Raw genomic sequence first — 23767 nt, forward strand, 5'->3', positions numbered from 1 at the left:
TGTAAGCCTTTCTTACGGTGGCCACTGTAAGAAAGGCTTACATCCATCCATCCATTTTCTGTTCACCCTTGTCCCTAATGGGGTCGGGAACGTTGCTGGTGCCTATCTCCAGCTACGTTCCGGGCGGGAGGCCCGGAACGTAGCTGGACCCTGGACAGGTCGCCAGTCTGTCGCAGGGCAACGCAAAGACATACAGGACAAACAACCATTCACACACACACTCACCTCTAGGGAGAATTTAGAGGTGAGTAACAGCCATGTTTTTGGACTGTGGGAGGAAGCAGGAGTACCTGGAGAGAAACCACGCATGCACAGTGAGAACATGCAAACTCCATGCAGAAAGACCCCGGGCCGGGAATCAAACCCAGGACCTTCTTGCTGCAAGGCAACAGTGCTACCAACTGCGCCACTGTGCAGCCCAAGAAAGGCTTACAGTATTCAATTATGCTGCATAACTGATAAGTACAGTATTACGAGGGAACGCAAAAGTTTCTCATTTCAGAGAGAGACTTTCGTGACCTTTGCTTGGGTTTTTGCCTTCTCTCCTTCGCTGCTCTCTTTCTTGTCCTGTTCAACCTCAACCTTGGATTCCTTTTTAGCAACACCCTCTTCCTCCTCCTCATCCTCCTCATCCAGCTGAAGACTTCCGGAGGAAAACCTCATCCTGGCCAACCCGGCGGACCCCACCATCTTCCCCAGCTGATGAGGTGGGCAGTAGTAGGGGTAGAAAACCTCTGGATCGGAGTCGCTGTAGCTTCCTGCGGCACCGCCGATCATGCACATGGAGGCGGGCCGATCAGGCAGAGGCGAAGAGTTGAGCGGGAGGTAAGTGGGTCTGGAGGGCCGTGTAAGGTGAGGATAGTAACCCAGGGGTCTGAACTCAGAGGCGGGATTAAATGCCGGGTTTGCGCTCCTGGATAGATGAAACTTAACATCCGGTTGGCTGGCAACGCGGCGAGGTAACCCAGGCAAGAAGTTGGAGTCGTCACTGTAATGCCCCGCCTCCGTGTGTCCAACACCCAGTAGCCTCCCTCCATTGCTTCCTGTTTGGTAGACCCGTGCCAGTCCAAGACCCCCTGATCCACAAGGGCGAAAGTTCCTCCTAATTGGCGATACTGATGGCGAATCGTGGGATAAGGGGTAGAAAGCCGGCCGCGAGACGCCAGCGTCCATTGGCATATAGTCTCGCCTCGCTACATGCGGGAAACGCTCCAGTGAGGAAATGGTGACATAGTCGGACAAGTAGTGGTGTCGGTTTAGAGTTGAGGGCGCAACGAAGGGAAACGAAGGGAGGACGGGGTGGTACTGGTAGGCGGGGGAGTTTGGGTAGAGGAGAACCAGCTGCTGAGCAGCGTCTGGGTGTGGCTGCGGGTTGGGCCGGCGTCGTGAGCGGTTGGCGTAGACCCCCGCTAGCCTTTGAGCTTGTCGATGCGCCCTCGTCGTCTCCATTAAAGACACGGAGGACGATCTGAACTTGGGCGAAGGGGTCGACTGGTGGAGCGACGGAGAGAGCGGGTTGACTTGAGCGAGGGAGTGTGGCCTCTGATTGACCTCGCCAGATGATTGGCTGCGTTTAGCACCTCCCTCGCTGAGGTCGGTGTTATTTAGGCCTCGCCGGCGTACGTCCATTTCATCATTACTGTGAACCGCCAGAGCACGACTGGTCCGGGGGCGGGTCTGTTCGTATACCTGGGGAGGCAAAACACAACTTAACTGAGCTTTATACTCACTTGTTATTAGTTATTCTAAGTAAGTAATTCCTTAAAATTGTGGGGAAAAGTACCAGTTCCATTGGCAGATTATGTCACTTTCAACAAGACAAATAATCTGCTAATCCCACTAGAACTTTTTCATCAGTGTTAAGGATTTACTGACCTAAAAGAAGCTCCTATAACTTGCTAAAAAGTTATTTATAAGTTAGTTTTGTGTTATTTCAAGTGTGCTAAAATACAACCACTAGAAACTAGACCAAATATACTTGGTGATGTCTATATTCTCCTTCTGCACAGAAGTCGGATTCATGTCGCATTTAATAAGTAGCATGAACGACCAAACAAAAACATTAATTAAGCATCAAGACCTCCTGTGTGAACGTAGCCTGTCTTTTATTTCTTTCACTTTTTATCATATTACTACTAAGGTTGCTCTTTGTCTTATAAGGTTGTGATATAATAAAGATTCAAGTCAGGTCACCTCTTTGGAAACTTCAGTGAGGAGATCCGGAGAAGATCGACACTGTCTGGGGTCATAGTCCGACTGACCGTGGGTTCTGGTTCATTCAACAAAAAACCAAAGATTTTAGTTTCAGTGATTTAAAAAAAATCCCTTATTCTTCACTATCATATGAAATGCTGAGCAAAAATACTTAATTTCTTTTATAAATCTGCTTTTTTAAGTTACTATACAAATGTTTTTATTACTTTTAAGGAGAAGGATCATCCAAATGTAAAATTCAGCATTAAAAAATGAAAACGTAAATCTTACTTTTGAGGAAAACTCATGTAAATATGTGATATTTATAGATTTTTCTGATTGATTTTCACCTTTCAAAGCGTGATGGTTTCTTTTCTCCGGATCCCATACATTCCAGCAGCTGCTTCTGGGTTCTCCCACTGACACGTAGCAAAAAAAATACTTTTATTAGTCATTGTCAGTTACACAAGAGCCTCAGATGTAGTTCACAATTTCAATAACCTTACATTAACTCTTCTGTGACCCTGGTTATTTTGTTTGTTTAACTTTAACTGGGTTGATCCAAGATACATTAGACATGGTCAGGGTACATATAAGAGACCATAGATACACCCTCCCATCAAACTTCAATATGACAGGTTATGAATATGAACATGAATAATTAGGAGTATGACGGGGAGGGGGGAGGGGCTTATATGTTAATGAATTTGACACCTCTTCCCGCTGTGGGTCATAGTGCTTGATGTCATGAGATAGAGTGGATGTTATTGACTTATTGTAATTCTTTATCACAGCCCTGTACTGTTGGTGAGTCTGAAAGGCTGCTGTTCTTTAGTGGTCTAGACTTCCTCTCCCCCCAATACTTTGCACTTGGTCTGAAAGACACCTTTCTCCTCCTGCTCTTTGGTGGGATAATCAGACTTGCCACCTCAGCTGTCTTCTGCTCTTTGAGTGGTCAACCCAACCTGCTTCCTCTCCCCCATCAAATTCTTTCTCCTGTCTTTGTATTCAGCTTGAAACACACCTCTCTTTGCTCATCCTCTGACTCGTCTCCTCAGCATCAATTGTTTGTCCTGTTCTTCTGGGGTTCTGAGAGACACCCCCTACTTACAGGGGTTGGACAATGAAACTGATACACCTCTCATTTCAGTGTGGGAGGTTTCATGGCTAAATTGGACCAGCCTGGTGGCCAATCTTCATTAATTGCACATTGAACCAATAAGAGCAGAATGTGAAGGTCCAATTAGCAGGGTAAGAGCCCAGTTTTGCTCAAAATATTGCAATGCACACAACATTATGGGTGACATACCAGAGTTCAAAAGAGGACAAATTGTTGGTGCACGTCTTGCTGGCGCATCTGTGACCAAGACAGCAGGTCCCTCTTGAAAATGAGATCTAGATCTCAACGGGGTTTACCTGATTAAATAAAGAATTATTATTAAAAAGTCTTTGTGATGTATCAAGAGCCACGGTATCCAGGGTAATGTCAGCATACCACCAAGAAGGACGAACCACATCCAACAGGATTAACTGTGGACGCAAGAGGAAGCTGTCTGAAAGGGATGTTCGGGTGCTAACCCGGATTGTATCCAAAAAACATAAAACCACGGCTGCCCAAATCACGGCAGAATTAATTGTGCACCTCAACTCTCCTGTTTCCACCAAAACTGTCCGTCGGTAGCTCCACAGGGTCAATATACACGGCCGGGCTGCTATAGCCAAACCTTTGGTCACTCGTGCCAATGCCAAACGTCGGTTTCAATGGTGCAAGGAGCGCAAATCTTGGGCTGTGGACAATGTGAAACATGTATTGTTCTCTGATGAGTCCACCTTTACTGTTTTCCCCACATCCGGGAGAGTTACGGTGTGGAGAAGCCCCAAAGAAGCGTACCACCCAGACTGTTGCATGCCCAGAGTGAAGCATGGGGGTGGATCAGTGATGGTTTGGGCTGCCATATCATGGCATTCCCTTGGCCCCATACTTGTGCTAGATGGGCGCGTCACTGCCAAGGACTACCGAACCATTCTGGATCAGTGATGGTTTGGGCTGCCATATCATGGCATTCCCTTGGCCCCATACTTGTGCTAGATGGGCGCGTCACTGCCAAGGACTACCGAACCATTCTGGAGGACCATGTGCATCCAATGGTTCAAACATTGTATCCTGAAGGAGGTGCCGTGTATCAGGATGACAATGCACCAATACACACAGCAAGACTGGTGAAAGATTGGTTTGATGAACATGAAAGTGAAGCTGAACATCTCCCATGGCCTGCACAGTCACCAGATCTAAATATTATTGAGCCACTTTGGGGTGTTTTGGAGGAGCGAGTCAGGAAACATTTTCCTCCACCAGCATCACGTCGTGACCTTGCCACTATCCTGCAAGAAGAATGGATTAAAATCCCTCTGACCACTGTGCAGGACTTGTATATGTCATTCCCAAGACGAATTGATGCTGTATTGGCCGCAAAAGGAGGCCCTACACCATACTAATAAGTTACTGTGGTCTAAAACCAGGTGTTTACCTATCTCCTTTTACCAAGGTGTTGAGGGGATCCATTTTGGTGGCCTTAGGATCGCATCTCTGCTTTTTGCGGATGATGTGGTCCTATTGGCTTCATCAGGTCGTGATCTGCAGCTCTCGCTGGAGGGGTTCGCAGCCGAGTGTGAAGCGGCTGGGATGAGGATCAGTGCCTCCAAATCCGAGGCCATGGTCTTGAGCCGGAAAAGGGTAGAGTGCCTTCTCCGGGTCAGGGGGGGTGTCCTGCTCCAAGTGGAGGAGTTCAAGTATCTTGGGATTTTGTTCATGAATGAGGGAAGAAGGGAGCGGGAGACCGACAGGCGGATTGGTGCAGCGTCTGCCATCAAGCGGAAGAAGAAAGAGCTGAGCCAAAAAGCGAAGCTCTCGATTTACCGGTCGATCTACGTTCCCACCCTCATCTATGGTCATGAGCTTTGGGTCATGACCGAAAGAACGAGATCGCGGATACAAGCGGCCGAAATGGGTTTTCTCTGTAGGGTGTCTGGGCTCTCCCTTAGAGATAGGGTGAGAAGCTCAGCCATCCGGGAGTCACTCAGAGTAGAGCCACTGCTCCTTCACATCGAGAGGAGCCAGTTGAGGCTCCGGCATCAGGTCAGGATGCCTCCTGGACCCCTCCCTGGTGAGGCGTTCCGGGCACGTCCCACCGGGAGGAGGCCCCGGGGAAGACCCAGGACACGCTGGAGGGACTATGTCTCTCGGCTGGGAACGCCTCGGGATTCCCCCAGAGGAGCTGAATTATTCATAGTGGACTCACGGGATTATATTGCATTGACATGAACATTTTCAGTGTGATTGTGTTTAAACTGAGACTAACTTTCATCCTTCTGAGAATTTATTCTCTAACAATCATATGATCTTTCTACATCAAGTAAAGAAACTATTTCTGATAAGATCTTTATAGAAGATCACATCACAATAAAATACTTGTTAAATTCTTTTATTATCAGTAAAAAAAACAAACAAATGTTTTGATCATCATGGAGTTGAAGTTTATGTCAACTGCATTCAGTTTATCTAACGTGTTTTTAGCCTCTATTGAAGTATTCCACCATGTTGGCCATTAAGTCCCAGTTAGCTTTTCATCTGGACACTTAGTAAAAAATCATAAGCTTGAATTTTTTATCCTGATCTGACTTAGAAACAAACCACATGAATTCTGCAGAATTTTACCACAAAATTAGTTTTGCGGTTCCTTAAGTGACTGACAAAAATATGAAAAGAACGAAGCAAAACTGACTTTGTCTCATCCTTCGCCTCTTCCTCTATATTTGAAATTCAGGACAGAGACGGTGTTGTAATTTCCTGCATAAACATTTATGATTCCTGAGAAAGGATCCGAGAACGCAAATCATCCTGAGTAAACAGCAGCAGGCGGGGAACTGTGTTCAGCTCCAAAGAAATCATATCAATCAACATGTGAACAACAAAAGTGTCCAGTAACGACTTGCTACATGTCAGAATTGATCAAATATTTAATGATCCAATATGCATCAGCAAATCAACAATTCAGTTCAATGTAAATAGAAATTAAATGTCGTAATATCCAGTATCGAGCAGTCTTCTAAAGACAGTGTTGCCGTCATGGCCTGCTAACTGTTCCAATAGCTAACATTGGAATATTCCAATATGGATTTTTCTATATCTAAATGTGACTGTGCGGTGAAGCTAAAAATTAAACTACTGTAATAATTGGTGCAACAACAGTTACATTTTGTCAGAAATATTTACAAATAAAATATAAATGGGGCATATGGCATCATTTCACCTCCTCTGGGTGTCACAGACACAGAATCTGAGCACCGGCAAGAGGAGCGTTCATATCTACTAGCTGGGGTTTATTTTACTATTTTTATGATTTACTTCATTTGTAAGAAATAAGCTATGTAGGAATATGTGTGTGTGCCTGTGTTACATTGTGCGTGTTTGTGTTTGTGTGGGTCAGACACACAACGTGTCCACATTTGTGTGGCTCATAAGCATTGTGTTGATTTTGTGCTCCACTTACATGAAGCTTATTAGGGTTGTGTTTGTGTGAGTCGTGTGGAAATTAGGGCATAAGCAAATTATCTCTGATATTTAAGATAAGTTATAATTTGCTTATCTTAGAGATAAGTGGATTATCTCTAAGATAATAAGCAAATTATTACATATCTCTAAGATAAGTAATAATTATCTTATTAATTAAGATAATTATTATTAATATGCAAATTATTATGTATCTCTAAGATAAGTAATAATTTGCTTATTATTATCTGTAATAAGTAATAATTTGCTTATTATCTTAGAGATAATTAAATTATCTCTAAGATAATAAGCAAATTATTACGTATCTCTAAGATAAGTAATTTGCTCATCTTAAGCAAATTATTCTCAGGTAAGAGAAGATCCTACATCATGGTCCTGCTGCTGGCCTCTGGTCTGTTGTCTCCTCCCCGACTCTTTGCTCCTTCTATTGTGACAATAAACATTTCTTTAAAATATATCAAAAGCAACAGTGAGAACAACTTTTGCAAAGAAAAAAAACAGGACTGGGTTTATTCCTGGCAACAACTAGCTATCAAGCAATGCAACATGGCTCAACAGCAAGGGCCCCTCCTTTTCCAGTTCAGGCATTCGCCTTGTTAGGCCTACGACAAAGTTTATTTGCCCACAGCTGATGAAGCCAATAGGACCTCATCACATCTGCAAAAAGCAGAGACGAGATGCTAAGGCCACTAAAACGGATCCCATTAAAAAAACCTTGACTGCATCTAGAAACTGGTGGGGAAGGGCAACCTGTAGAGGGCAACCTGTGGAGAGCAACCTGCGCAGGGCAACCTGTGGAGAACAACCTGCGCAGGGCAACCTGTGGAGAACAACCTGTGGAGGGCAACCTGCGGAGAGCAACCTGTGGAGAGCAACCTGTGGAGAGCAACCTGCGGAGAGCAACCTGCGGAGAGCAACCTGCGGAGGGCAACCTGTGGAGGGCAACCTGTGGAGAACAACCTGTGGTGAACAACCTGTGGTGAACAACCTGTGGAGGGCAACCTGTGGAGGGCAACCTGTGGAGAACAACCTGTGGAGAGCAACCTGTGGAGTGCAACCTGTGGAGAGCAACCTGTGGAGGGCAACCTGTGGAGAGCAACCTGTGGAGAGCAACCTGTGGAGAGCAACTTGTGGAGGGCAACCTGTGGAGAGCAACTCTCACTATGTTTCTCTAATCTGAACCATTTGCAAATTCAATTTTCTAGAAATTAATACTACCTTTGTGAGGACAATGTACATTAGTCAATAACCCCAATTTACATCATTTTTGAAATCCTGGGGGGAACCGGAGCACCCGGAGAAAACCCCACACTAACACGGGGAGAACAGACAAACTCCCACAGAAAGAGGCGCCTGGTTGAGAATGAAGAACGCTTTTTTGTGAAGATGCAGCGCTAACCACTGCATCACCGTGTTGTCCTTTTTTGTTTTATAGTCTAAAATGTAAAATGTAATTTGGGGTTTTTAAAATGGTTCAGGACTGACCTGGACTCTTTAACTAGTTGCTTGTTTTAGAGGTTTTCTTGCTTTTCTCACCACAAATGTTTCTCCAATCGGAACCGTTTGCAAATTAAATTTTCCAGACATCAATACTACCTTTTTTGAGGACAATTTACTTTGGTCAATAACCCTAATTTATATGGTTTTGGAAATCTGTGGGAAACCGGAGCACCCGGAGAAAAACCCACGGTCATTTTTTTGGGGGGGATCTAAAATAAGAAATATATTTTGGGGTTGCAAACGGTTCAGAAATTACATTTTTTCCTAGTCGCTTGACTCAGAGGCTTTTTTGCTTTTCTTCTTGAACATTTGTGGTTTTCTGAGCCCCAAACAGTGTCGTATCTTCTTCCACACTGATTTTTCCTTGGCGACTGCCCCCACTGGTTCCTGTGACAGATTTTCCACAGAGCGGTCCGTCACGTCCATGGATCCTATGTTACTCGGCATGTTTTCCATAAAGTCATTTACCTGGTTGGGAGAGGCATCAGGAACATCAATGTTTTCTGACAGGGTTTCCTCTGTCAGACGGTCCTGATCCATCGACGCAGTGTCAGAAACCTTGTTTTCCGGGGTAGTGTCTTTCTCCTTTGGTTCTTTTTGTCTCGCAGGTCCTAATTCGTGTTTGAGATGTAATTCAGTTTTTATGTTTTCCTGCTGTGAGTTAAGCTCACAGCCGGAGTGAAGTTGTTGAAAAGCAGTCAGTTGTTTTAGGAGACTGTCCTTCTCAGCTTTAAGCTCGGTGATAATCTTCAGGTCACTCATCCTTTGCTCTGAATAAGTTTTAATCTCTTTATGTGCATCCTGCTTAAATGTTTTTAAGTCCTTTATTAGAGTCAAAACCCTTCTATCATATCCGGCTCCTAGTACTTTGTAAGTAACTGTTGCAAATTCCACAACAGATTGCAGATGTTTTATTACCTTAGTCGATTGCCATTTCAGGAAAGAGATATCTTCTGCATTTTTCTGATTGAGGTTGTCCTTCTCTGCTCTGAGTGCCTTGATGAGCTCAATAATATCATGCTTGGCTTTTTCCAAATTAGCTTCTTTCATATGAGTCACATCTGCTTCATACCTCGACTTTAGTTCTTGGTATGAACCATGAATCTGCTCTAGTTCTCTCACCAGGCATTTCTCGGTAACCTTGAAGCTGCTGATCTCCTTTGACATTTTCTCTATTAAATTTTGGTCCTGTCTGATCTTGTCTTCATTGACCATCTGCATGTCAGCCTGACGTTTCCTCTCACTAATGTCTGCTTCAGATTTGGATTGAAGCTCCTCGTATTTAGCCTTCATGTCGTCCAGCTCTTGTTGGAGTGCTCTGTTTTTATCTTTTAATTCCTCAATCCTTGACATGAACGCTCGCTCTGTGACAATAGGATCTACCTTCACTAGGTCTAAGTCCTCTTGCAGCTGCTGTTTTGTTTCGCTGTCCACCTCGGAATCGATAATTGCAGGGCTGAGAGTCTCTGGATTGTTGTACTTTTCAATTGCCTGTAGTTGTTTCTTCAACTCGATGCTCCTGCCGATGAAAATCTCCTTAAGAGCTCTCTGCGTCTCTACCTCAGCTTTTGTTTCCTCCAGTTTTGTTTGGGTGTCGTCCAGCTTTTGGTTCTGGTCAAACAATTTTGCTTTCTCCATTTTTAAAAGAGAGGCAAGTCGTTGTATCTCTATGTGGAAATCAAAGGGAGGAGGTCTGTTCCCTACCCACCCATACTGACGTCCTTTGGCTAAATCACTGATGGAACAATATTGGCTTTGATGTGCCATGTTTTGACAAAATAATACTTGTTCAAATCAGTCTGCTAACAATCTCACTGTAAAAGCGCTTTGCGTGCGTCTGAACTCCTCAGTTGTGCAGCAAGCAATGACAAGAAGGTAGAAGTTTGTTACATAGATAGAGAGCTGATGACATCACAAGCATGACTCTAGTTCTGACATCACAGAGTTTTCCTTCATCTTTGGAATGTGTTACCATTGGTTACACTGTCTATGTTGTTATACAAGCAGTTTATGGAGAGACGTTTTTTTTGGCAATATTTACATAAAATGTGTGAATTTAGATTTCCAGATTTGTTTCATTGTGTCCAATGAAACATAAAACCTTTCAAAAGTTTTCACACACTCACACTTTTACAAACCTGAAAGTTGCAAAGAAAAATGATACTCTCCTTTAAATCTTTGTTTTAATATGTAGCGTCGCTGCTGGCTATCTGTTTGTATTGGGACTTTTTTGTCCTCCTCTGTGATTCTGTACATTCATTTTCGCGTTTAGATGTTTTCCTGTTGGCCTTTCTTTAAACCCCTCAAGAGGCTCGGCAGCACAAACATTCAGCGATGATCGAGATCAGCGGGAGCTTACATCCATCAATCAGTTCTTGGTCCATTAAAGTAACTCTGCAAATAAAACCTTGTTTTTCAGGTCGAACACAGAGACAGCTGAGGTGGCAAGTCTGATTATCCCACCAAAGAGCAGGAGGAGAAAGGTGTCTTTCAGACCAAGTACAAAGTATTGGGGGGAGAGGAAGTCTAGACCACTAAAGAACAGCAGCCTTTCAGACTCACCAACAGTACAGGGCTGTGATAAAGAATTACAATAAGTCAATAACATCCACTCTATCTCATGACATCAAGCACTATGACCCACAGCGGGAAGAGGTGTCAAATTCATTAACATATAAACCCCTCATCCACCACCCTCTCCCTAATTATTCATATTCATAACCTGTCATATTAAAGTTTGATGGGAGGGTGTATCTATGGTCTCTTATATATATGTATTTTGTTTAATTGTACTTTTTTTTTTTTCTTCATACGTTTTATCTGTTTCTTAATCTAAATACATAAATCTGTGTTCCTTCAACATTTCTTCTGCAATTTCAGAATATTCCTGAATACTGTTTCATTATAATCTGTCTTTAATATTTGATTGTTTTTGATTTCTTAATTCTGCGATCACAGTAATTTGATTTCATGCCGTTTTCCACTAGGTGGAGCTATTTGTGTATGCACTGTAAATGTACCAATTCACCACAGAGATGCACTGTGGAAACACAAAATGCTACCAAGTTTCTCATTCAAATATCTTAGTGCACTCAAAATAAGGCAAAACTAACTTAAAAGCAGCTTTTCAGCAAGATATATGAGTCAAGAATTCTTAAATATAGATTAGAAATAAGTACTAGTTCCACTGGCAGTCTTTCCCACTTATAATGGGAAAAGTGCAAAAGACTGGAGTTATAACTGGACTTATAAATGTCCACTTATAACTAAATTTTTAAGTGAAAATGTGCCAGTGGAATTAGTCTTATTTTAATGTATTCAAGAATTATTGACTAAAAAATATATATCTTGTTGAAGAGTTCATCTTAAGTTAGTTTTATCTTATTTCATGTTTACTAAGATCCATGAAGGAGAAACTAGATAAAAAATACATTTTATGATTTTGCAATTCTGATTAAAAGGAAAAATAAACTATTGATTTACTGACTTTAAATTACGTCTTTTACTTAAGTATGAAAAATTACCAATTTTCAGCTTTGCTAGACTCAGATTCAAACCACTAGAAAATTCCAATTAGCAAATATGGATGAGGGGGAAAAAATCCACTTTCATTGGTTTTTTTCTGAAAAATAAAACAACTTTAACTGCAAACCTGATATTTAAAAGGCTTAACATTGAAAAAATTCACAAAAATTTGTAAGGTATTCTAAGGACTGAAATTAATGATGGTATTTATAAAAAAAAAAACCTGTTTATACCAAATATTAAATTAACAACCTTAAAAATAGACACTTTTGCTTCCAAGGGATATAAAAGGTTAAATTATAAATGCATATTTTATATATATGTATAACACTGACACCACCAATCTATAATCTGACAGGAAGTCCAGTTGAGTTCTGTTCAAACATTTAGAATTACCTGGATCCATGATTGCATGGTTTAAATTCGTATACCTGTATCTGAATCTGGAGCCTTTGCAGGACAGCAGGGTTTTATGAATGGGCTTCGGTTCCTCTGCCAGCTTGAAGAAAGCGTGATACTCCACACACATCTTCCAGAACAATTTACAAACATCACGACTCGCCATGGCGAACTCCAGCGTGTCCTTGCATGAAGCCTAGATGGACGGGAAACATTGCCTAATATTTTGCTTAGACAGATAAATCAAACATTTTATCTCTATTTTAAATCTGAAATTCCTCAAAAACATACATATTTGATCAAGATTTTGTTAATTCCAGTGTTATTATTCATAGTTTGTGCCATCTGGACTGTTGTTCCATGACGTTTTCAGCATCTAGGAAGTTGACTCTAAGGAAGAACTGCAAACATCCAAAACACCCAGCATGTGTTGGCATTAAGCCATTAACTGTAATGGGGTGATAGTAGTTTGATAGTAGTAGTATCCAACAATCAGTCAACACTAGGACTGAAAGTGCAGCAAAGAAAATCTGACCAAGTAATTTTGGTTTAGTTTCTTGTGCAAATATCTCATTACACTTGAAATAAGACAAAACCAGCTATCATTATTCTGCTAATGTCAAAAAAACACAATTTTGCAAGTGCAGAGTTTCATTAAATAAGAAACTAAACTAAAATCACACGTTGAACAGTTTGTTCAAGCGATAAGTCATTTAAAAAATCTCACACCATTACCCTCCAACTTCGTCCTGTCTTCTTCTTTGGCGTTTCTGTCAGTAGTTAACATCCATGTGTTGCAAAAAATGTTTTTCCATTGCAATTTTGCTAAATATATTCATTATATATTTGATGCAGCCAAAAAACCTCCTCATACTGGCACAAAAAAACTGTCGCGTTTCCAATAAGCAAATTTATTTTAATCATTTATAATCTCTATCTAAACGCAGCAACTGAATCCAAATAGTTGGCCAGCAATGCTCGCTAGTGCTAGTTTCCAACATGCTGTCTTCTCGCAAATTTCAATCTGTAGTCTACATATCTACCACATCACTTTCACATAGGAACATTTGTAAAGAGATTAGCATAATGTTCAGCTCTTCCTGAATACAATCATAACCTGAAAAGTACTAGAAAAATTAAACATACAGAAAGTTCTCACCCCAACTTTATCGTGAAGTTTAATGAGGAAATGTTTGCGTTTGAAGCTCAGTTTGCGGATCTTTGCCCAGCTGAATGTGTTGATTTTGGTGTTTCCCTGCAAAAAATAAAAGCCAAATATCTCCATAACTACACGACAACTTATTGATGAAAGAGGTTTTAATGTCATTTGAAGCCATTTCATGTTTTGTTTTTATCAGAAAATTTTGTTTGCTGCTCAACCAACAGAAAACAGTGCATCATTTTCAAGTGGAAGAAAAATTACTGAAAATGTTTTAAAAATAAAATCTGAAAAGTGTGGCATGCATCTGTATTTGGCCCCCTTTACTTGTACACCCGTAAATAAAATACATTACAACCAACTGCCTTCAGATGCCATGCAAGAGCAAACAGAATCCGACTGCACATTAGATTGTAATCTCACAAAATAATAAAAACTTCCAGGAATATAAAAAACTTTTTCAAAGTCTTGTGATTTATTGGTAATTATCAAATATTTTAAAGCCTATATTGACCTGTTTGTGACACTAAGTAATTCAATCAACTCCTTACTTTGCAAGATATTAAACAATATTTCTTCATAACGAGATAAAATAATCCCTCCTGGTACACTTCGACTTTATGAAGACGTAGTTTCATTGAATGTTGAAATACTTTGAAAACCGGTAAGCATTTACCTGAAAGACCAGCACTCCGGAGTGTGTGACGGCCAGGTTGATCCTCATTCCCTCCCCGTCGTTGGCGGCGTGCGGCCGGATGCCGTACATGTCCAGCTTCCTCGCCACCTCCAGCAGCTGGATGTCCGAGTCTGCTGGAGAGACTCCTCTAAGGACAGGAACAAACAAACAACACATTATATTAGGAATTTAAAAATTTCATTTTTAATTTTTTTTTTTTTTTAAATTAAGAAATTAAATTTAATTGATTGTTTAAAAATCATTTTTAAATTTTTTTTTTTTTTTTTACATTTTTGCCTAAATGTAATAACAGCATTCCTTTGGATAAAAGATCATTTGTAGCAAAGGATGCATTTGTTGCTAAAAAAAAAAAGACTTTTAATTTGAAAGGCTCTGCCCTTTATATTTGATTTAGCATCAATACAGTAAAGAGTGGATCTGTTTAGTGTTTTTTGGATTAACTGATTAGTAATTGGATAGCAAAAAAGGCTTAATTGGAGTTTTTTTTAAAGTTTTTTTTTACAGAGTTTAATCCAGGTGAAGCTAAAACTATGTTACTTGAGGAATTCTGGGTATAAAAAGAGTTTATTTTAAATGCAAAATGTATATTTTTTGTACAATTTTGGCATAATTACTGCTGATAGCCTTTTTTTGAGACTGTATTCTCCAGTTGATTAATCATTTAATAACGACTAATCCGATTAATCATTTCAGGCATAATATCAGTATTATGCGTTAAAACTTTTTAGAAATTATTTTGTCCAGGAATATTTGATTTTAGAGTAGATTGATATCCTGTTTCTTTATACCTGTGTCTTTTATGAAGCTTGATTATTTTGTTGTCCAGATACTCCTGGTTAGGGACGTAGTGCTTCATCTCCAGGTGCTGATAATCCAGCTCCTCATCATAATCCCCTATTTCTGCTGTAAAACAGAGATACTCTTCTAGTTTTCTTCATATATTGACTGAATCCATTCAAAACATGCTCAAATGTATCTTCGGATAAGATTTATTGTGAATAATTAAAGTTTGCTTCAGTTTGTGTTTTTCATACTTACATTGTAGTATGTGTGAAACCAGCAGGGCGGCGCTGTTGTCATTACATGTCAGACTACCGTTGGACAAATCCTGCTTTATCTGTAAGGCAAAAAGATACCTGCGCATACAAAGCAGTTAACCAGGTGGGAGCTGCATTTTGAATTTCTTCACTGTAAGTGTGGATATTGTTTATAAAATGCTTGCTAGCATTAAAGAGAGTTCACACATGTACAGCATATTAATTCAATGGAGAGCTAGCCATAACCTGACTCTTAGCTATTTAAGGAGGTTGAATTGCTTCTAATGTTCATAATTTTAATTTCCTGTTGATTCAAACTTTACCTGGTAAGGCCTCTCTTTAGTTGCCCAGGGTCTGGTGGGAAGAACTTGACTATAAACCTAAAGAATAAGTCATTGGTGTCTAAGAAATAACAAAAAAAAAGAGAGAAAATGTATTATTTTGCTAAATTTGCTTTTTAAAGAACAAATATTGCTAATGTCAAAGCAAAATAAAACTGGCATTTCCTAATTTTTTTTATTCATAACCATACTGTGTGTGGTAAAAGGCCACTTATTGTAGGACTAGTCAAAGCATCAATCAAAATGCTGTAGCTTAGAAGCTAACTCTGTGGTTATGGCTAGCTAGCTGTATGGAGAACAAAAAACACTAAAATTATCAAAAAATATTATTTAATTTATTTGTTGACTTATTTGTAACCTTGCACTTGACATTTCTTCCCAGGGTTTTGTATAACTTCATCCACTATAAAATGTCATGCTACAAGCTAGCCACATTGTTAGCATGCTAGGTAGCTACTTTAGGGAAAAAAACTCTTTCTTGTCATATTTACTGTGGAATGTGACTATAAAATTAACAACACAAATGCCTTAAAATGTATTTTCTCTAAAATCTACTTTTAATTTGGTCTTAGCAGAAACTGGATGTCTAGTTCATCTTATGAAGTGCTCCTGAACAGACGCTGCTACTGAAGTGCTAAAATGCTTCTAATGCCCCCAGTTGGTCTCAAACATGAAGAGAAAATAACTTACATTTAATCTGTTTGACTAAGGGTTTTAGCAGTTCCAACCAAACCTGCAACAGAAACATGTTCAGAGACTCAGCAGCATCTAAAATGTTTGCGTCTGTGTTGATTTCTGTTTCTTACATAATGGCCACTGTGGTGTCTGAACTCCAGTCCAAAGTACTCCTTCTCAAGCAGCTTCAGATGTCCACAAACTTTGTTGAAAAAATCTCCACCTAAAACATTTTGCTGTTGAAAGAAGAGCAGAAGTTAAATGAGTGTTGGAGAGAAGGGGAATTATTGGGCCTTCTCATAATTGAGAAGTTTTTTAACTGGAGATACCTATGGGGCTTTTGGTGAAATAAAGTAATTAATTACTTTAATTATCAAGCCTTAATGCGTGATGAGAGTTTCTAAAATTTTTGTAGCACAGTTAATTGACAGAAAATACAGATAGTTTTGTTTTTAAAAACAACATTAATATGAATTTATCAAAACGATGAATTAAAATTCTTATGATAAATGATATAATAAATTGAAAACAGCCTAAATCAATGATAGATGGAAAAACAATATTTTATCAAGGATAAAGGGCTAACATAAATTTAAAATGTTACTGGTGTGATTGTCATTTTATTCTGTTTTCTGATACTTGTTCTGATTGTATCATTTAGTTTTCTTTACTGTTTTGACAGTTTTGTAGAGAATTATTTCTGTGTGTGTGTTTTTAAAAATGTTTTTCATCTAAAGTGTCTCAAATGTGAGACTGCGATGCTACAAAGTCGGCCTTCTATCACCTGAAGAACATTTCCAGGATTAAAGGACTAATGTCTCAGCCAGATCTAGAGAAACTCATCCATGCGTTCATCTTCAGTCGTATTGATTATTGCAACAGCATCTTCACAGGTCTGTCCAGCAAATTAATCAAACAGCTGCAGCTGATCCAGAATGCTGCTGCCCGCGTTCTCACTAAAACCAGGAAGATAGAGCACATAACACCAGTTTTAAAGTCCCTCCACTGGCTCCCTGTAGCTCAAAGAATAGACTTTAAAATACTGTTGTTAGTTTATAAATCACTGAACGGCTTAGCACCACAATACATTAAAGATATGCTTTTATTGTATCAACCTTCCAGACCTCTCAGGTCTTCCGGTTCTGGTCTGCTCTGCATCCCCAGAACCAGAACCAAACGAGGAGAAGCAGCTTTCAGCATCTATGCACCACGAATTTGGAACAAACTTCCAGAAAACTGTAAAACAGCTGAAACACTGACTTCTTTTAAATCTCAACTGAAAACCCACCTGTTTAGAATTGTATTTGAAATGTAATCAATTACAAATTTATTGATGTAACTTGACTTAATGATTGATTCTATATTGCATTGTGATTCTGTGTTTGTAATGATGTAAAGCACTTTGAAATGCCTTGCTGCTGAAATGTGCTATACAAATAAAATTTGATTGATTGATTGCGATGTCTTTAAAGTACTATATTTTAAAACTGATTTTTCAGTAATTATGTACAGGGCTGTGTTTGTAATTGTGCCATATTACGTTTTTAACAGTTATCATAATTAATGTTGTGCATTTTGGTTGTGAAGTCAATATTTTGTGCAGATCTGGTTCTTCCAAATTGCTGCAAAATGTATTGTTATGTAAATGGAGTTTTTAGTTATGAAATTTACTCCAGTTTTATCCTGGATGGTTTTGATTTTTAAAACATCCTTTCAGCCAAAAACTAGACTGTTCATGGTTCAGTTTAACTTCTTTAATTCATTTTTTCTGCTTGTGTTATATCTGCACCAATATCTTTTGCCTAAGTAAAAGGCCATGTTTGTGGATTGTTCACTTTCTCCAGCAGCACAGGTTTATTTTAGTTTTCTCTGGCTGCTACGTGGTGTTTAACTCTGCAGAGTGGCTCACTGGAAGACCTTCATTAACTTGTCTTGGAGGAGGATGAAGAGGAGGAAGAGGAAGAGTTGCTGCAGATTGTAGAGAGATCAGAGGACAAAGTGATGATTACTGGAAACAAATGACTATCCTCAGAGCAGTTGGTGACAGGAACAACATTACATGAAGTGCAAGATGGGAAATCATCTGTAGAGCATTTGCTAATCTGTACTCTCAGGTTTTACTCATGTAAAACACAATAAAATAGTTTTTAACAAATTTCTCCTCAAATCTGCTGCACAGTTTAGATAGGTTGTATAAGCTGTGTAATAATTTTATGCTAATGCTGCTGACACAGATGGACAACTTTTCTAATTTTTAAGGATGAGATTTTCAACCAAATTTAAATCTTCAATGGGAAAATGCTAGGCGCAATAAAAAGTACCTTCCTTTAGTTAGCCAAGTTTCTTTTGCTTGTTTCTTTTAAACATCCAGTGAAATGTCACCAAAAACAGATTAGGCATGTCCATTTATTAAACTTGGCTAAATGCAGCAAGACCAAACCAGTTTTCTTTTTTTTATTAGCATAACTAGTTAGCAACTAGCTACAGTAAAGCACTTTATTTTTGAAAATATAGAAAACATAAACTATTAAGATACCTTTGTTTATTTGCAGGGTGTCTGTGTAAAGTAGTTTTTATCAATGAAATGTTACTTTAATCATATAAGTGTTTCATTAACTGGGTAAACAACAGCAACGTAGCGGTTAGCTAGTACGGCTGGCCGCATGCTAGCAAGGCCTGATTATGATATTGTGGTGATGGGCTATAGCTTAGGGCTGTTTTCCTGATAAGTTTACCAGCCCTTTACCAATGTGTACCGATGTTTTTATGTTTTGTATTTTGAAAATAAAAATTATTTAACCATAGATTGTTTTATTTATTTTTTATTGGGAATTATCCTACAGACATTTGGATGTAGACATAATTTAGCTTTAACTTTTGCAGTATTTAGTACCAGTGGAGTATTCAGAACAGGATGTATTATGTTCACATAATTATTCATTTTTAAAAATGAGATATGACATGATATAAAGAATGTTGGGAGCTATAAAGGCAAAATAATTTTTGATATTCTCCAAAAATCTTTACTTATAATAGTTTCTGAAGCAATAAAAAGCTGCCATCCATATGAAAATCGCCAATACATGTAACATAGCTTGTTCATGCTCTTTACATCAATCTGCCTTTTTTTTCTTTTCATCCTGTCTGATCATTAATTGTGTTTTTGCCCTGGAGGTTGAAGGATCGGGGTCAGAGGAGAAAACCTGTTTCCTCTCGTCTAACACGCACATCTCTGAGGTAAGCTGATTCTAAGAGCTGTCTCCGACATCATAACCCTGATTCTAAGCTGAAATTTAAAACGGTTGAAGGTTATTATTAGTCTTACAACTCTTAGAGTTCAAACTAGTAATTAGAATAATAGAAAAGAAGTAGTATCTCCGGTTCCACTTTTTGTACGGGTGTTTTGCCCCAAATATCCTCTTTATACATGTAACGGGGTTTTATTTTAACAGTATTATAGATGTTAAGTTTGTCAAAATTGGTTCATTTATGCTTTAAATTCATTTTGCTTAGGAAAAATGGCTATTTTTACTCACATTTATTGCTGTAAAAGTTGTGCTAGCTGCTGCTCTTGAAGGTTGGTGGTTACCATAGCAACCAGTAACCGACAGCTCCTTCCTTTTTTCTGTTGCCATCTGTAATGCTGTGTTTTCTTTTAAAATACTACATTTTAACACATTTTAGACACACGGCATTTATATACAGGGCTTTGTTTGTAATTTTGCCATGTTATGTTTTTAACAGTTATAAAAACTGTTGTTCATTTTAACTGATTAATTTTATAACCGTTAACTGCTGTCAACTGCTCACTGGGAGCTGTTGCTTTGTAGTTTGTTTAGGGTTATTTATTGTATTTTATTTATTGTACAGGGGCAGAAGCTGCTGTACTGATGCTAACAACCAACTTGATTTTCTCTCTTAGAGTAAATTCAGTGTGTCTGTTGTGAAGTCGGCCACATTGGGGCTGAGACAAACAAAGACGGGTTACAGACACAACCTATGTTTATCACAGTTTATTTTTACTTCATGTCGTCCATTCTTCTTCTGCTGCTGTTCGGTCTTCCCTCATCCCACTCGCCTCCTATTATTAAGACTGTACTGATGTCCCAGAGGTCGTGGTAAATGGAGCTACTTTGCAAACACAACACTGCAAGCTGCACACTAAAACAGATACACACTCTGAGAATCTGGCCTTAAACTGCACTGCTGTCTCACTGGTTTTAAAAACCATACACACTGTTACTCCTCATCCCCTGACCTGGACCATATGGGCTGGTTGAAAGCCGACCACGCATCAGGTGGCTACAAGAGTACAGGAAGTAATCACTTGATCCCCTTTCTGAATTTCTAATTTTATTCCCTCACAAGCTTTTTTTTAAACTTTTTGCTAATGCTCATCTGGCAGCTCTGCTTTATATAACCTGAATAACCTTATGCTGCGGTGCGTATCAGAGCTAAAACCTCAAGGAGTAATGTGGAAGGGAATGCTTAATGTCTGCCGGTAGAGTGGATCGTTACCATGGAGACGGGATGCATGCTGTAGGAGCAACATTGCTGACCAAAGAGCAACAGAACACTAAATGATCCTGTTGCTTAAGTAATCAAACAAAAGTTAATATCCAGCATTTAAAGAAAAAATCTACATTAATATTTTATGTAATATTAAATGATATTTATTTTTATCATTTTATAAATACGTGTAGAAGAATGGGTTCCAGAGTGGAAATTTCGCCCTCGTGTATTCATTTTGACAGTGAAAACTTATATTTTGTGGAAACTAGGGCTGCAACAGATAATATTTTAGTAACTTATTATTTTATAGATTACTCTGATGATTTGATTAATTAATAAGATAAAAAAAAAATTGGCACATTCTTCACATTTTTTATTTTACCTCTTAAGCCTTTTTTATACATTACTGGAAATAAATTAAAAGATGCAAGATGCAAGCCAATTTCTTTATTAAAATGCAATAACACACCATTCCTTTGGTGAAAGCGCGATTCGTTTCTAACATCAATCTTTCTGCTCAAGTTAACATCAATGTGATTATTTAATTTTAAGAAGTACTTATCTGATGCAGAGAAGATCATTTATGATCTTAATATGACCCAAAATTAAATTTAGTCTGGCACTGCTGGTTTAAATTGTGGAAAAAATCATCCTGATTAAATTTTCAACCCATAATTTTTCTTTAAAAACAAAAGAAAAATATATAAAAGTTATTACGGGGCTGAAACACATGAAGGTATTTTGTGTTTACCTCCACCTCGAACGTGCGCTCGCTGTCGTCCAGGAAGATCACGCGCAGCCGGAGTTTGGTCTCCTTGGAGACCCGCGGCTTGGTCGCGAGACCTCCTAGAGTTCGCGTCCGCCGATGTCGGTCTCCCATCGTCCGATTTTCTCAGGACAAACACAAACTACGACAGTAAATCCATCTTCACGAGAGGGAAAGAGTAAGGCTTCACGCGCTCCTCTTCACCCTCATCATCCTCGCGGCTGCTGAAGCTGCTGGGCGAGCGCGCGCTGCCCGGATGCGTCATGGCACGCGGCAGATGTTGTCCTGAGCCGCTGATCAGAGTCTGAAGAGCTGCAGCTGCAGGGAAGCGAGAGCTAAACGCCCCTGAGAGGAGCCTCCTGTGGCTCTCTGAAGATTAAACTTTGCAGAAAAATATATAAACTTTGCACCGCAAAATTAACTTTTTAGTTTAAATGTAAATTTATTAAGAATAACCCATTTCCTCCCCCCTATAATTTAATTTAGTAAATATCTTTAAACCCGAACTAAACCAGCCATTAGCCTATTTCTTTCTTTGGTTTTTATAGATATTGATCGTTTTTGACATGTTCAGTATTTTCTCCACCAACAAACAAATTTTGCCTACCGAGTGTTTTTTTTTTGTCTATCACTTATTATTTATGTATTTCTCGTCACTAATCTGATTTATATAATGAATCTGCAGGAACCTTTAGACTCTGAAGTGTATATTTTTTAATATACATTTTCTTATATTTTCATTTTCTTAGACTTATTGGCAACTTTTTTATGTTTTCTATTTAAAGGTCCAGCTTACAGTCTAAACATATAATAAGTTATTTTGTTAGATTTAAGACCGTAAATTTGCGTTAAATCGAATTAAACTGATCTGTGTAAATAGTGATGTATCACTATAATACATGATAATATAATCATGTTCAAATGTGTATATTCTTCTTTATTTGTACTATTAAGTCATGCTAGATTATTTTTGGTATTACGTAAGTCAAATATTCACAAGAACATATGCATAACCAACAGATTACAGCAAATAAATTATTACATGTTAGAGTGAAACATGTTTAATTTATTTCATTGCTGCATTCTATGTTGCTGCTCTACAGCAAACATTAACTAATAAGAGACAAAAAACCCAGAAATGCCACTGAAATGAGGCCATTTTGACCAGTAAGCTAAACTATTCAACATATATTGACTAGTACAGTAGTGTCAAAAACTGTATGGATGTCAACAAATTTATATGAGGCCACAGTGTGTGTGTGCGGGGGCGTGTGTGTGTGTGTATGTGTCCTCCATAAGAATAATATAAATTTCACGGTGGCTGGATGCTTTCAGAGAGCTGACCTGTTCAAAAGTAGGCCAGTAGTGCAGATCCTTCACCCGCCTGCAGCGACGTTGACGACTGAGCACTTAATGTTTAGGCCTGTAAGTGTGTGAGAGGGGGTGGGGTGTGTGTGTGTGTGTGTGTGTGCGTGTGTGTAGATGCTTTTTTGTTACCTCACAGGAACATTTCCTTCTGTGATTACTGACCTTGTTGAGAGCAGAAGTATTTACTGGGTGCAAAGCCCAGTCCTACTGTGGTAATGCAGTTTCTAGGAACCTGACTGGGAGTTTATAGGGACAAAGTCTTGGTTACGGGTGTCCAAAGTGTGGTCCGGGGGCCTTTTGTGGCCCTCGGATCGATTTTTGTGGCCCGCAACTCCAGTTCAAGAAAGATGTACATTTGTTTGTTAAACTTGTATTTTTAATCAGTGTAAAACTATTATTGACATAATTGTCTTACAGTGGAAAAAACAGTGCAACACTTTTTGCAGCCAAACTTTTATAGTAAATGGAAAACCAACTTCCTGCACCTAAATCAGCTTTTATGTAAGATAGCAAGCTTTTGAAAGAAAAGTGACTCAAATTTTGTTATTATAACTGAGAATACTTTCTTTTAATACAGAAAAAGTGCATAATACTTTTTAAAATTTTGGCTCTACAATGAAAAAAAAATGAGACGACTTTTTTATTATTATTGTGCTGCCTTTTGTAAGTTAAGCTGGACCAGCAAGGTTGAAAACTGCACTAGAACGCCCCCTGGTGGATATTTTGTTTTGTTTTGATGACGCTAAAAAAGAATATAGATCCAAGATGGTGGAACGCGTCACCGAACAGTTCACGTTAAGCTGATTATCATCCTAATACGTTGTGTTTCAGACAAGATTTGTTCGTAAGTGTTGGTTAATTGTAAAAGCAATAATTGTCTCTTTGTTTTATGTAACTGGTGTAAATAATTGTATGCTGGAGTCAGTTAGAAAAAGTTTTTATTTTTAGCTAGCAGCTAGAATAGCTAATTTGCTATGTTCGTTGGCTAATATTCAGTTTTGTATGTTTCAGTTTACGATGGCCAA

General features: G+C 39.0%; 1 protein-coding gene across 1 annotated transcript; it reads right to left on the bottom strand.

The window, feature by feature from the left end:
- Nucleotides 1-498: 498 nt before the first annotated feature.
- LOC116733234 (FERM domain-containing protein 7) lies at nucleotides 499-21679 on the bottom strand. Its single transcript, XM_032584017.1, has 12 exons — nucleotides 21360-21679; nucleotides 16228-16332; nucleotides 16112-16154; nucleotides 15404-15482; nucleotides 15082-15179; nucleotides 14832-14946; nucleotides 14023-14170; nucleotides 13347-13442; nucleotides 12220-12383; nucleotides 2544-2612; nucleotides 2194-2269; nucleotides 499-1689 (listed from the first exon to the last, which is right to left on the bottom strand). Exons 1-12 carry the CDS (start codon nucleotides 21486-21488, stop codon nucleotides 499-501), a joined length of 2313 nt encoding a protein of 770 aa, XP_032439908.1. The 5' UTR covers nucleotides 21489-21679.
- Nucleotides 21680-23767: the final 2088 nt, after the last annotated feature.

This window comes from Xiphophorus hellerii, chromosome 14, assembly GCF_003331165.1.
Source record: "Xiphophorus hellerii strain 12219 chromosome 14, Xiphophorus_hellerii-4.1, whole genome shotgun sequence".
Classification (NCBI taxonomy): domain Eukaryota; kingdom Metazoa; phylum Chordata; class Actinopteri; order Cyprinodontiformes; family Poeciliidae; genus Xiphophorus; species Xiphophorus hellerii.